This window comes from Rutilus rutilus, assembly GCF_951802725.1.
Source record: "Rutilus rutilus genome assembly, chromosome: 1".
In the NCBI taxonomy this organism is placed as follows: domain Eukaryota; kingdom Metazoa; phylum Chordata; class Actinopteri; order Cypriniformes; family Leuciscidae; genus Rutilus; species Rutilus rutilus.
In genome coordinates, this window is record NC_140209.1 from 65,476,494 (window position 1) to 65,489,164 (window position 12,671).

At 37.9% G+C, this 12,671-nt stretch overlaps 1 protein-coding gene and 1 long non-coding RNA gene across 3 annotated transcripts; both read right to left on the reverse strand.

Moving 5' to 3' along the window:
• Positions 1-2,173: 2,173 nt before the first annotated feature.
• On the reverse strand, positions 2,174-4,339 carry LOC311296216 (uncharacterized protein). Of its 2 annotated transcripts, XM_084417892.1 has the most exons (6): positions 4,229-4,339; positions 3,413-3,530; positions 3,248-3,339; positions 2,976-3,093; positions 2,768-2,869; positions 2,174-2,697 (listed from the first exon to the last, which is right to left on the reverse strand). In XM_084417892.1, the coding sequence occupies exons 1-6, from the start codon at positions 4,319-4,321 to the stop codon at positions 2,516-2,518; spliced, it is 705 nt and encodes a 234-aa protein (XP_084274018.1). In that variant the 5' UTR covers positions 4,322-4,339; the 3' UTR covers positions 2,174-2,515. The 2 variants fall into 2 exon arrangements, with proteins under 2 accessions (XP_084274018.1, XP_084274019.1); XM_084417893.1 differs by lacking the exon at positions 2,768-2,869.
• Positions 4,340-5,616: 1,277 nt separating this feature from the next.
• Positions 5,617-8,165, reverse strand: LOC311296562. The gene is made up of 3 exons (XR_014628621.1): positions 7,874-8,165; positions 6,725-6,763; positions 5,617-6,437 (listed from the first exon to the last, which is right to left on the reverse strand). It is a non-coding gene; the product is annotated as an uncharacterized lncRNA (long non-coding RNA).
• Positions 8,166-12,671: the final 4,506 nt, after the last annotated feature.

Genomic DNA, 12,671 nt, shown 5'->3' on the forward strand with positions numbered 1-12,671 from the left:
AAGACACAGAAAGAAATTTCTGAACGAATAGGCTGTTCCCAGAGTGCTGTATCAAGGCACCTCAGTGGGAAGTCTGTGGGAAGGAAAAAGTGTGGCAAAAAACACTGCACAACGAGAAGAGGTGACCGGACCCTGAGGAAGATTGTGGAGAAGGACCGATTCCAGACCTTGGGGGACCTGCGGAAGCAGTGGACTGAGTCTGGAGTAGAAACATCCAGAGCCACCGTGCACAGGCGTGTGCAGGAAATGGGCTACAGGTGCCGCATTCCCCAGGTCAAGCCACTTTTGAACCAGAAACAGCGGCAGAAGCGCCTGACCTGGGCAACAGAGAAGCAGCACTGGACTTTTGGACAAATTTTGCATGTCATTCGGAAATCAAGGTGCCAGAGTCTGGAGGAAGACTGGGGAGAAGGAAATGCCAAAATGCCTGAAGTCCAGTGTCAAGTACCCACAGTCAGTGATGGTCTGGGGTGCCATGTCAGCTGCTGGTGTTGGTCCACTGTGTTTTATCAAGGGCAGGGTCAATGCAGCTAGCTATCAGGAGATTTTGGAGCACTTCATGCTTCCATCTGCTGAAAAGCTTTATGGAGATGAAGATTTCATTCTTCAGCACGACCTGGCACCTGCTCACAGTGCCAAAACCACTGGTAAATGGTTTACTGACCATGGTATTACTGTGCTCAATTGGCCTGCCAACTCTCCTGACCTGAACCCCATAGAGGATCTGTGGGATATTGTGAAGAGAAAGTTGAGAGACGCAAGACCCAACACTCTGGATGAGCTTAAGGCCGCTATCGAAGCATCCTGGGCCTCCATAACACCTCAGCAGTGCCACAGGCTGATTGCCTCCATGCCACGCCACATTGAAGCAGTCATTTCTGCAAAAGGATTCCCGACCAAGTATTGAGTGCATAACTGAACATAATTATTTGAAGGTTGACTTTTTTTTGTATTAAAAACACTTTTCTTTTATTGGTCGGATGAAATATGCTAATTTTTTGAGACAGGAATTTTGGGTTTTCATGAGCTGTATGCCAAAATCATCAGTATTAAAACAATAAAAGACCTGAAATATTTCAGTTGGTGTGCAATGAATCTAAAATATATGAAAGTTTAATTTTTATCATTACATTATGGAAAATAATGAACTTTATCACAATATGCTAATTTTTAAAAAAGGACCTGTAATCTATAATATAAATATTATCTCTCTCTCTCTCTCTCTCTCTCTCTCTCTCTCTCTCTCTCTCTCACATACAATCTCTCTCTCTCTCTCTCTCTCTCTCTCTCTCTCTCTCTCTCTCACACACACACACACACACACAAAAATGTACCTAACCCTGTCTTTGCTACACATTTAAAAACTACAAATGGCAGAATTTATCAAATTAATCATGATTTTGTGATAGACACTCTCTCTCTCACACAAACACAGGCACACACACTCTCTCTCACACACATACAAACTCTCACACACAGACACACACTCTCTCTCTCTCTCCCTCTCACATACAAACTATCTCTCTCACACACAGACACACTCTCACACAAACAGACATACAATCTCTCACACACAGAAACACTCTCTCACACATACACTCTCAGAAACATACTATAGGCACACACACTTTCTAACATGTTTCTCACACATAGAAACACAGACAGACACACTCTCTCTCACATGCACACATCTCTCACACACAGACACACTTTCTCTCTCCCTCTCTCTCTCTCTCTCACACACACACACACACAAATGTATCTAACCCTAACCACACATATCCATCTATATACAGGATTTTTTATTGCTGTAATAAATGCTCATTATTTTTATTTTTTTCCACAGTCATTATTACATCAGGATTGAAACAACATGAATATATGATGAATCTCTCTCTCTCTCTCTCTCTCTCTCTCTCTCTCTCTCTCTCTCTCTCTCTCTCTCTCTCTCTCTCTCTCTCTCTATCTCTCTCTAATATAAATAAAAGTATATACACTAAATAATACAAATGTATTATTTGACCAATTTCCAATTTTTACTACATTTTCTTCCTGGAATCCACCTTGAAATCCTATAGAATTTCTACCCCCATTTCTATCCCCTGTTGGGATCAGGATGATCCTGTTTATTTGGATCAAAGTTATCCAAATCCTACTGACTAAGTTTTGAACAACACAAACTGAAGGTTTGATCCAGATTAAAACTAGGATTGGATTCCGTGATCTAATCTGATTTCAGATTCCTTCTTTCCCTTTTGAACAACCCATTTTCAAGATTTGATCCAATCCGATAACCAAAATCCGATCAGCTTACCTTTGAACAACTGGCCCTATGTCTTCATATGGGAACATTACAGATCATTGTTCAGAGAGCAACAGAATATATAATGTGTTATTCTTTACTGTATGTTGCACCTTTTTTACTGGGTGGCAGTGTTAAATTGCTGAGTGTTATTACTTGTATTAACAATCAACTGAATTTTGTGAATTCAAAAAAGCACAAAAATAAAACACATTAATTAGCATCTCCTTGTGCTTCCCAAGGCAGAATAAAGTCATCAGAGAGACTGCACGCTGCTTCGGTGTCAGTTTTCTCTTCACAGCCAGGAATGGTGTTGTACAGCACTATCTTCTCTCTGAGTGTCTTTTTGAGCTCACCAAGTCTTCTCCGTTTGCGTTGCCTTGTTTGGTTGCTGTCTGTAAGGTTAAAAAAAAATAAAAAAATAACAATTACAAAATGCAAGTTGAGTGATGTAGTATCAAATACCATTTTGTCGACACAGATCATGCTTCTTTTTTCGGATGGAATAAATAATCTCATGGATTTCACTCTGGAGCTCTTCCTGGCTACTGTGAGTCCTATGTCTCTCTTGAAAACCAGAAATAAGCAAAGTCGACCATTACAGAAAATACAGTATCACTGCAAAAATGTAGACAAATATGGAAATGTATACACCAGCGACTATATTACATACCAGTGGCTGCCCATTGCTTGCCATCACACACCCACCGATCTGCATCCTCCATAGAGATGTTTAACTCCTGCTTGAGACTCTCAAGATCGGCTGCTTCCATTTCTGCTCTCTGTGTAGTCTATTTAAAAAGATTAAAAAAATGACAGAAAACACAGTATCACTGCAAAATTAACCACAATTGCCCCTGAAAAAAATGCAGGGGAGAGCACAATCACATTCATAGTGTCTCCAGGGCCCAGGAAACACCTTAACGTGCGGTCTAGGCTTCTTACTTTGACAAATCTTTTCGCCAGTGTCTTGTGGAGACTCTCCACCTTCCTATTGCTCCATCCCATGGCAAGTACAGTAATCATATCTCCTCTGCCTATGAAAAAACAAAACCAATAAGAACAAATCAATCTAGCATTGTGTGTCAAACACACTGGTTAACCCTTTACCTGACTTGGTCATGTAGTTTGTAGTAAGAGCTGCCCTTGAAAGGAAGCTATTGACCTGTTCCAGCTCTTCACCAACAGTGTTTCCTGCTCCCTCCTGGCTTCTCCCGCCCCACCTAACCTGCTCCCAAGAAGAAGACCAAGACCTTTATCATTCAAATCTTATTTATTAGTTTGTGTATCATCAATTGAATTTGGTGCCATGAGCAAATTTTGATATGTTTCAATATTTGAAAATATAAAATGTTCTGAGGTAGGATAACAATGAAAGAAAAGCTTTCACAACTGCAATTGTGCAGTCAGAACTTTTGGACGGGATCAGGAAGCATATCCTGCAAACAACCCTGCGGTTAAACCAGAATGACCAGTACTGTTGTAACAGTGTGATCACTGATAGTAATGTTAACTATGTTTAAAAAGTTCATACGCATACACACACACACACACACACACACACACACACACACACACAGACACTAAATAAGTGGTTTTAAACCGTCCTTGAGGATACCCAGCACTACACATTTTGTATATCTCACTTATATGACACACTTGATTTAACTCATCAGCTCATTAGTAGAGACTGCAAGACCTGAATTGTGTGTGTCAGATAAGGGAGACATACTGTACACAATGCAGTGCTGGGGTCCTCCAGGACAGGTCTGAAAACCACTGCATTAAAGCATTTCAATAATGTTTACTACTTTTGACTTATGAAACGTGCATATTTACCCAGATAATAATCAAGCAAATTTTTTCTGATGCTGTAAGGATGTTTCATTAAAACATTCAAACGTAAACTTAACTCACACACAGTACCTCACATTTGCCAGTGTGAGCCTTGGCATGCATTACAGATAGAAAAGGCTTCATCATGGGAAGTGGTTGGAGCTCGGATAACTTTTCTGCCATCTTATCCAAATAAGGCCAGTGCCTGTAAAGGGGAAATAGCCAAAACTGGTAAGGAGACAAACCAGGATCTAAGTGACTAGTACACTGTAAAAAAATCTTTTGTTGACTTAACTCATTATTTTTTGTTATCTTTTTGCATGGATTTTTTTGAGTTTTACTAACTTATTTATAAAAGTGTACCTGACAAATTTGGATAAGTTTACCTGACAAGTTATAAAGTACAATGAACTGATTTAATTTAGTTAAGTAAACTTCGAATTTAAGTTCAGTCAACTAAAGCTAAGTTTTCTAAACTACATCCAATAAGTTCAGCAAACTAAAGATTAGTTTTCTAAACTACACCCAATTAGTTCAGTCAACTAAAGTTAAGTTTTCTAAACTACACCCAATAAGTTCAGCAAACTAAAGATTAGTTTTCTAAACTACACCCAATAAGTTCAGCCAACTAAAGTGGTGTTTTAAAAACTGCAGCAGTACCAAATAATGAATTACTACTAGAACATTAATTTGTAAAATACATTTGATTTAAAAAAATATGTAAAATTGACGATCACTGATACAATTTACAATAAGTTAATTAGTTAAGTCACCTTTATTTATATAGCACTTTTTACAATACAGATTGTATCAAAGCAGCACAGTGATAACATGAAAATAATACAACAAAGTTTGTTTCTAGGAGAAAATTGCGTCATCTTTCACCTTAAGTAAGGCAAATCAATAATATTGTTGAATATTAAATGTCCCTAACTAAGCAAGCCAAAAGCCAAGGCAACAGTGGCAAGGAACCAAAACTCCATCAGGTGACAGAATGGAGAAAAAAAACCTTGGGAGAACCCAGGCTCAGTCACTCAGTTCACCTCTGGGCAAAGAACGAACAGTGTATGATTATGATTCAGGCAGCATTACAGGTCAGAAGTCAGATTGGATCAGAACATTCAGAATATTATCCAGTTTCATCTGACTGGAAGTCGGAGTCACGCCGGTATGGAGACGAGTTTGTTGAGGATCAGTGCTGATGGCTGTAGTGTCGATGAGGCCTTCACAGGGCTGATGAGGCTGGCACTTCAGGGATGCGTTGTGGACGTGTCCAGGCGCAGGTCCACCACCTGATCTGGATACGGCCCGGATCCGGCTGACTTCAGTAAACCTTGGAATAAACAAAAAGACTAACATTAGCGTAGATGCCATTCTTCTTATGATGTAACAAGAACATCAGGTGTTATATACAATTCAATTTTTTTTTGCAATGAACTACAATGAAATTGCAGAAAACAACCTTGTGAAAAGGTGTTTTACACCTGTCTCAATGCATGTCTTGTGGATTAATCTGTTACATTAAACAAGATCAACCCACAGCATTCAATATAGAAACATCCTTTGTTCCAAAAGATACCGTTTAAACATTGTTTAACACATTAAAGACCTATGAATTGGCTTAAATGCCATTTTAATATCAACTAAGTTACCAATTATTTATGCTCTCAAGCTTCAACAAATTCATCAATTAAACTAAACACTCTAAAATGCCACTCCCACAACATACCAACACATGAAACATCCTGTTCACAACATTCCTTTCAAAAAGAAACTATGAAAAGCATTAAAGGTGTTGTTCCAACCCTGTAAGACTTTCGTTCATCTTCGGAACACAAATTAAGATATTTTTGATGAAATCTGAGAGCTGGCTCACTCCTTCATAGACTGCTGGGTAATCGATATTTGCCAGCCCAGAAAAAATTGTAAAAACATTGTTACAATAGTCCAAGTGACTACAGTGGCTCAACCTTAAGTTTATCAAGCAACGAGAATACTTCGTAAAAAAAAGAAAAGAAAAAATACTTTTTTCAACTATTCTTTTTCTTCTGTGTGGGCCTCAAAATTAGTTCACGAGAGCGCCACAACCATTTCCAATATCAATAAAAACAGTAACATTTAAAAGTACAGATATAATAAGTTACTTATTTTACACACATCAATTCAAATTGATAGTTAATTTTAATGATTGCCAAAGATTGCAGTGAAAACTCACCTGTATCTGGTGCTCTGCAACTTATGTAGTGACTGAGGTAATAAATCCGGTTGGTGAACAAGCTTTTAGTCAACTTGACGGAACCTGTGAGTCAACACGAGGAAATACAATGAGCGAATCTTCTATGTGCAAAACACTCTGATTTGAAATACACTCAATAATCTTAAATTTGTGACAATATCATGACTAATTCACCCTATTATCAAGATTTCTTAAAACATGAACATAAGCGTGATGACATGGCGCAAGATCCAAACTACGAATAGAAATAATGAAAACATTCAAACCACAGACGTATTAATTGTACATCACCCATATCGATTCAATATGACATTTACTTTTGTAATTCAAAGATTGTGGTCAAAACTTACGTATATCTGGCGCTCTGCAACTGAGTTGAATTGAAGTGACTGAGGTAAAAAAGAAAAAAAAAGACTCATATTAGCTTGTGCAAAAATGGCATTATATGACCCCTTTAAATTTGTGACAACATTGTGAATAATTCACCCTATTATCAAGATTTCTTAAAACATGAACAAAAGCGCATTGAAATGGCGCGAGGCAAAATCCAAACACTGAATAGTAATAATGAAAACCGTGACATTTCAAACCACAGACGTATTACTTGCTATTTATTAGGGGTGGGCGATATAGCCTCAAAATTATATCACGATATTTCAAGAATATTTGCGATAATGATATTTATGACGATATAGAAAAAAAAAGTTGACAATTTTTTTTATTACATTTATCTCACCTAAATGTTTGCTCACTCATTGTGTTTTTACAATTGTTTTACAAAAAAGTAGCAAAAAATATATACAAAATAATAAAGATACAAATAAAGAGAAAAGTTTTTGGGTAGGTCTAACACTAGTATTCAGAAATGCTACAGAAACTGTATAAGGTAATCAAATGTAAAATAACACTGATAGTCCTGACTAAATTAAATGCATAGGATATTAATTCTGATTCCTTACAATGAAAGCTATCTTTTGTTGTTTTGACGACAATGACAGACACATATGGCTGCTGTGCTGTCACTTTTAGAGCTAGTGCCCGGATCCATTACTGTTTTCATGATGCTGCTGACTGTCACATTGTCACACGCGTTTTATGCTAATTCCAGACATAACCGACTGTTTATGAATATACTAACCACGACCGGCATTTTTACACAATTTTGCGTGTTCACGATATAGGCCTAATCCGTGAAAAGGAACTTTTGTTACTCGCGAGCTGTTCGTGAGACGGCTTTACTGTATACATGTATACATGTATGCACGCAGAGTAAACAGAGCGCGCGAGAGTACTGAATAGTTTAAAATCGCAAATGTTTAAACTGATAAGACTTAAAAAGAAGTGAAAATGATAAACTTTAGTTACGATGCAAGTGACCGTCATGTCCTGACTGCTAAACACGAGTGTGGTATCGACGCTTGACTTGTGCAACCCATTTTGAGAGCGAGAGAGAGAAGACGCGGCACTGGTTGATAATATTGCATCTTGGAGAAACTCACACGGTTGGTAATACTGCGTCTTGGAGAACGTTTAAAAATTATTGATTTGATCGTCATTGGAGGCTGACTTGCTGCTCTCACGCTCAGACAGGTGTTGTTGTTGTGCGTGCTAGGGAACGTAATGTGCCATACGTCATTGCGTCGCTATATCAGTGATATCGCGATATGACGCTTTTTTATCATGTAAAAATTTATACTGGTATTATCGTGGACGGTATGATATGGCACAGCCCTACTATTTATATCACCCATAACGATTCAATTTGACAGTAACTTTTTTTTTAATTCAAAGATTGTGGTGAAGACTTACCTATATCTGGTAGAGCTCTGCAACTGAGATGAAACTGAGGTAAAAGAAAAAATCCTGTTTGGTCCGGTTGGTGAACAAGCAGCTTTTAATCGACTTGACTGAAGCTTGAACACAAGGAAGTAAAAAAATCAGTGAATCGTCTATGTGCTCAAATCCATCCATGATGGATTGAATCTGACCATGAATAAAAACTGCTAGACAATTTTTTAGTGTAATTTAATTAATCTGTGCTCATAATTGTAAATAACAGGTTAGAGTGATATAATAATAAAAATGTAACAATACAAAGCAATTTTGTTAGTTGGACAGCAACAAGAATGGAAATAAAGCAAGTCAAAGTGCTTTCTTGCCGTTTCATTAACTAAATAAAATACAAGATAACTTGGGAAACTAAATGGTATTCAAACAAAAACTATTTTTGTGTGTGTTACCTGATGAATGACTCTGTTCTTTGAAGAGCAGCAGTATTTGAGAAGAATGGCAGCATTTACCAACTGGCCTGAAAACAATCATATAACTTGCACAGTACATTACATCATAATAAAACTAAGTACATGGTAGATTTCTACACTTACTAGAACATTAAAACAAACAAATGGAGTCATACACTGCACTTTAACAAATATGATATATTTTTAAGTACATAGCTAAAACCTTTTCGGCCTTGTCTGTCTCACATCAATCAAAAGTCAGCTTCCTTCAGTGTTGTTTCTGAAGCCTCTGAGGACAGTTGAGAAGAAAGTGTCTACTAATTTGTCAAAGGAGAATAGTTAACAACTCAAGCACACTAGCTAATTAATTAACAGTTAATTAATAAACGTGAATATTTAACTAATGACTAACTTAGAAATGTGTGTAGTTACAGTTGCAGATGCTAAGTTAAGTAACATCAGTTAGCAGTTAACGTACCTAACTAAGTTAGACTAAGATAGCTAGACTTATTTTACAACATAAACACACTCAATTTAAATCAACACCAAATCTTATGTTTTGGTAAATACTCTATTTAAAAAGGTTTCATGAATTTGCACTTACCCTCGTCTAAAATATAGGCTAAACGTCTGAAAACACTGGACGATGTCAGCGTACGCAGTAACGAAGGCAGTGGGCTATAAAATACGGTTCAGATAAAATATGGCATTGAAAAACTTTGCCGTTGTTTTATGGTAAACATGTTATTTACAATGATTTTATGAATTCAAACTTACCTTCGTCTGATGTAAATCTCACAGAAAATACCGGACGTTATCAGCGCGCAAGATTTGAATGGAGCAGGAGCGGGAATTAACGGCTCGAAAACAATGTCGGTCTAGAAAATACAGTAAAAAATAAAAACGTTAGAACATTGAACAAATGTTGACGTTATGTTCTGGCAAACATGTTATTTAAAATAGTTTTATGAATTCACACTTACCATACGCAGGCCCGGTTCTAGAACCAAATCACTGAGGGTGCTTCTGAATATAGTGAGGGTGCTGCTTACATAATCGTAGGAAATAGCTCAGTCATCAGTCTGAAACATAGTATCTCAAAATTGGGGATGTTGTATACAACAATACTACTGTAATTGCTGTTATGTTACACAAAATACGATCTAGCAGTAAATTATAGAATAGCATGTAAACAAGCAGCCATCTTCACTTTGCAAAACATTAAAACATACCACACATAGTCTACCTACACTGTGGTGATACCATTGTTGTAATCTGCTTCAACTTCAATTAAACACTTCTTGAATGGCCAAAAGTCACTGCCTTACACACGTCTCTCTCCATGACGGTGAGAGACACATTTTTACATAACAAGGCAGAAAATGTACCAAGAACATCCAACCTAACTTGAACATAAACACACGTAACTTTACTAACACAAACCCCAACCATAGCTGTAATAACGCATAAATCAACTCCCAATAAACAATTACCCATAATGCACTAGCGCTGACTGCCGGGTCTGTACAATATGACAACCATGACAACACATCAACACCCAATCAGTCATTCATTGTTTGCGTTATGCATAAACATATTGATAAAGCACTGCTGCAGTAACGTTATTACACCAAGGTATTGCTGCTATATTCTTTATGACAACTCCAATAACAACGACAAGCAGTTCAAAACAATTGGCAGCAAAAGACCAAGAAGCTGCGCTAGCTTAACGTTACACAACACACATAACGTTACACAAAATACTTATTGAGCATGCTACAATTATTAATAATAATACTTACAGGTTGTGATTCGGAGGAGGAGGAAGAAACTAATCCAAATATATTCAGTACTGTAACCTTCCTTCAAACGGCTTGCTTGAGCCATTTTCTTATGTCCATGATGATTAAAAATGGACACTTATTTTTACGTTACCTAAAGCCCCGTCTCAGAAATTCAGCTAACAAAATATCTGAGCGGGAAGCACGCACGCAAGCAAAGTGGGCAATTAAAGAGACAGCTTCACCTTTTGCGTATCGCGATCACGAAAGGACAACTACAATGCATTAAACATGAAAGCATAACGAAATAATTTATTTAATATATATATATATTTGTTTAATTTTATTGATTTATTTATTTTGTGTAGGCTATCCTATTATAGGCAAGAGTGTGAAATCCGTCTGTGTTTTATTTTCTGCAAAATCTCGTTTATCTGTGCTATTAATAATTTTTCATCTGAGGGTGCTTTCACTTTTATTTAGCACCCTCAAGCACCCCCGTAGAACCGGGCCTGACCATACGTTTTCTCAGAAAATACCGGACGCTCTCTGCGGCTGCGCGCGCAAGAACTGCAGTGAGTCAGCCATAGCGGGGGAGGGGGAGAAGAGGCTCGAGTCGGTTCAAAAAAAGATTCCATTTACAGCCTGCGTGAGCTTCCGGCAAGATGGCGGACCAGGTGCATCTCGTGTTCTGAGCTCTGTGAGATAGTCCCAGTATTTATTTGCGTTCTGTAATCCATTTGTTATTATTTTGCCATTTTATTTAATTTTAAGCCCTCTAGCTTTCATACAGTTAATATTTGAAAATAAGTGCACCATGACGTCGAAAAAGAGTTCTACTCTAACCCGCTGCAGCGAGGCAATGGATTGCCACGAGTATGCCGTAAGGATGGAAGACTCCACTGAAAAGGCTAAAAGGAAAGACCCCTTCTCGCCGATGAAGAATCCTCCAGTAACTAAAAAGAAAGACACTGGGTCAGAAGGTAAAGAGGGCATGAATGCTATCTTGGATGCTATAAAGCAGCTAACCGATAAAGTTGACTCATTTGGCTCTCAACTTCAGCAAAATGCTGCAATGCTAGCTAGTATTGTGAAGGCTGTCGAGTTTAACGCAGCAGAAATTAAAGACTGTAAATCCCAGGTGCAAACTACTGGTCGAGAAGTTTCGGTGTTAAAAAAAAATAACGAAGAGCTAAGGGAACGGGTCTTAGAACTAGAACGGTACAAACGCCGCTGGAATCTCAGGATTCGTGGGATAAAAGAAAAGGAAGGCGAAGATATACGCATGGTGGTTACCGACTTACTGGTGAAAATCTCCCCGTCATGGTCCCCGAACATTAACCACATCGTTGATACAGTCCACCGCGTGGGTAGACGTGAAGAAAACAAAACAAGGCACGTCATCATTCAATTCACTCAGAGAATACACCGAGACGCGTTGTGGCGGATGACCAAAGACCTCACCATGTGCAAAGATCTTGGAATCGGCTTCCTGGAAGATTACTGTAAGGCGGATAGGGATCTGCGGGCAGCGTTGTGGCCAAAGATACAGCAAGCGAGAGCAGCCGGCAAACGTGCGTACTACAGAGGTGGTGCTGGATACATCGATGGACAGAGAATCACTTGAGATCATGACATGAGGCATACTGACGAGGGCCTGTTGCGTTAAATAATACAAATGGTCTTCCGTCTGTTTTTTGAACAAAATCAGAATGGATTACAGTTACACAGTTATTGAAAAGGAATTTAAGGGACTGTGCCTGTTTTCTGGTTTTTCCTATATTTGTTGCCTTTTCTGGCTTCTTCAGTTTATAGTCTGTTGGACTAGGACTGCATCTAATTACGGTTGTTTGTTTATTTGTGTATTATGAATATTTGTTTTTCAGGTATTTCACTTAACGCTAGGGGATTAAGGGACAACATTAAGAGAAAATCTATATTTTTGTTCTGTAAGGGTGAAAAAGCTAACTTTATTTTATTACAAGAAACTCATTCAAAACCTGAGGATGAGAAATTTTGGGTAAACCAATGGGGAGACAAAATTCTTTTTGACCATGGTTCAACTAAATCTGCAGGATTAGCTATTTTGTTTTGCAATTCACCTGGTAAAGTAGTGACATCTAGGGGTAGCAATAACGGTCACTGGTTACTTTGCGTTTTGTCCATTGATGACCAGTATATCTTTCTAATAAATGTTTATGGATATAATAATTTAGTTCAAAACAGACAATTGATTTCAGATGTGTCAGACGTCATGGATGGCCTTAAAGTTTTCT

Bases quoted from the DNA above. Each gene is read 5' to 3' on its own strand.
- LOC311296216 (XM_084417892.1), bottom strand. From the start codon at position 4,321: ATGGCAGAAAAGTTATCCGAGCTCCAACCACTTCCCATGATGAAGCCT. The intron at 3,094-3,247 runs GTAAGAAGCCTA...CTTTTTAAATAG, and splicing joins TGGCGAAAAGATTTGTCAAA to ACTACACAGAGAGCAGAAAT. The intron at 2,870-2,975 runs GTATGTAATATA...CTGGTTTTCAAG, and splicing joins CAAGCAATGGGCAGCCACTG to AGAGACATAGGACTCACAGT.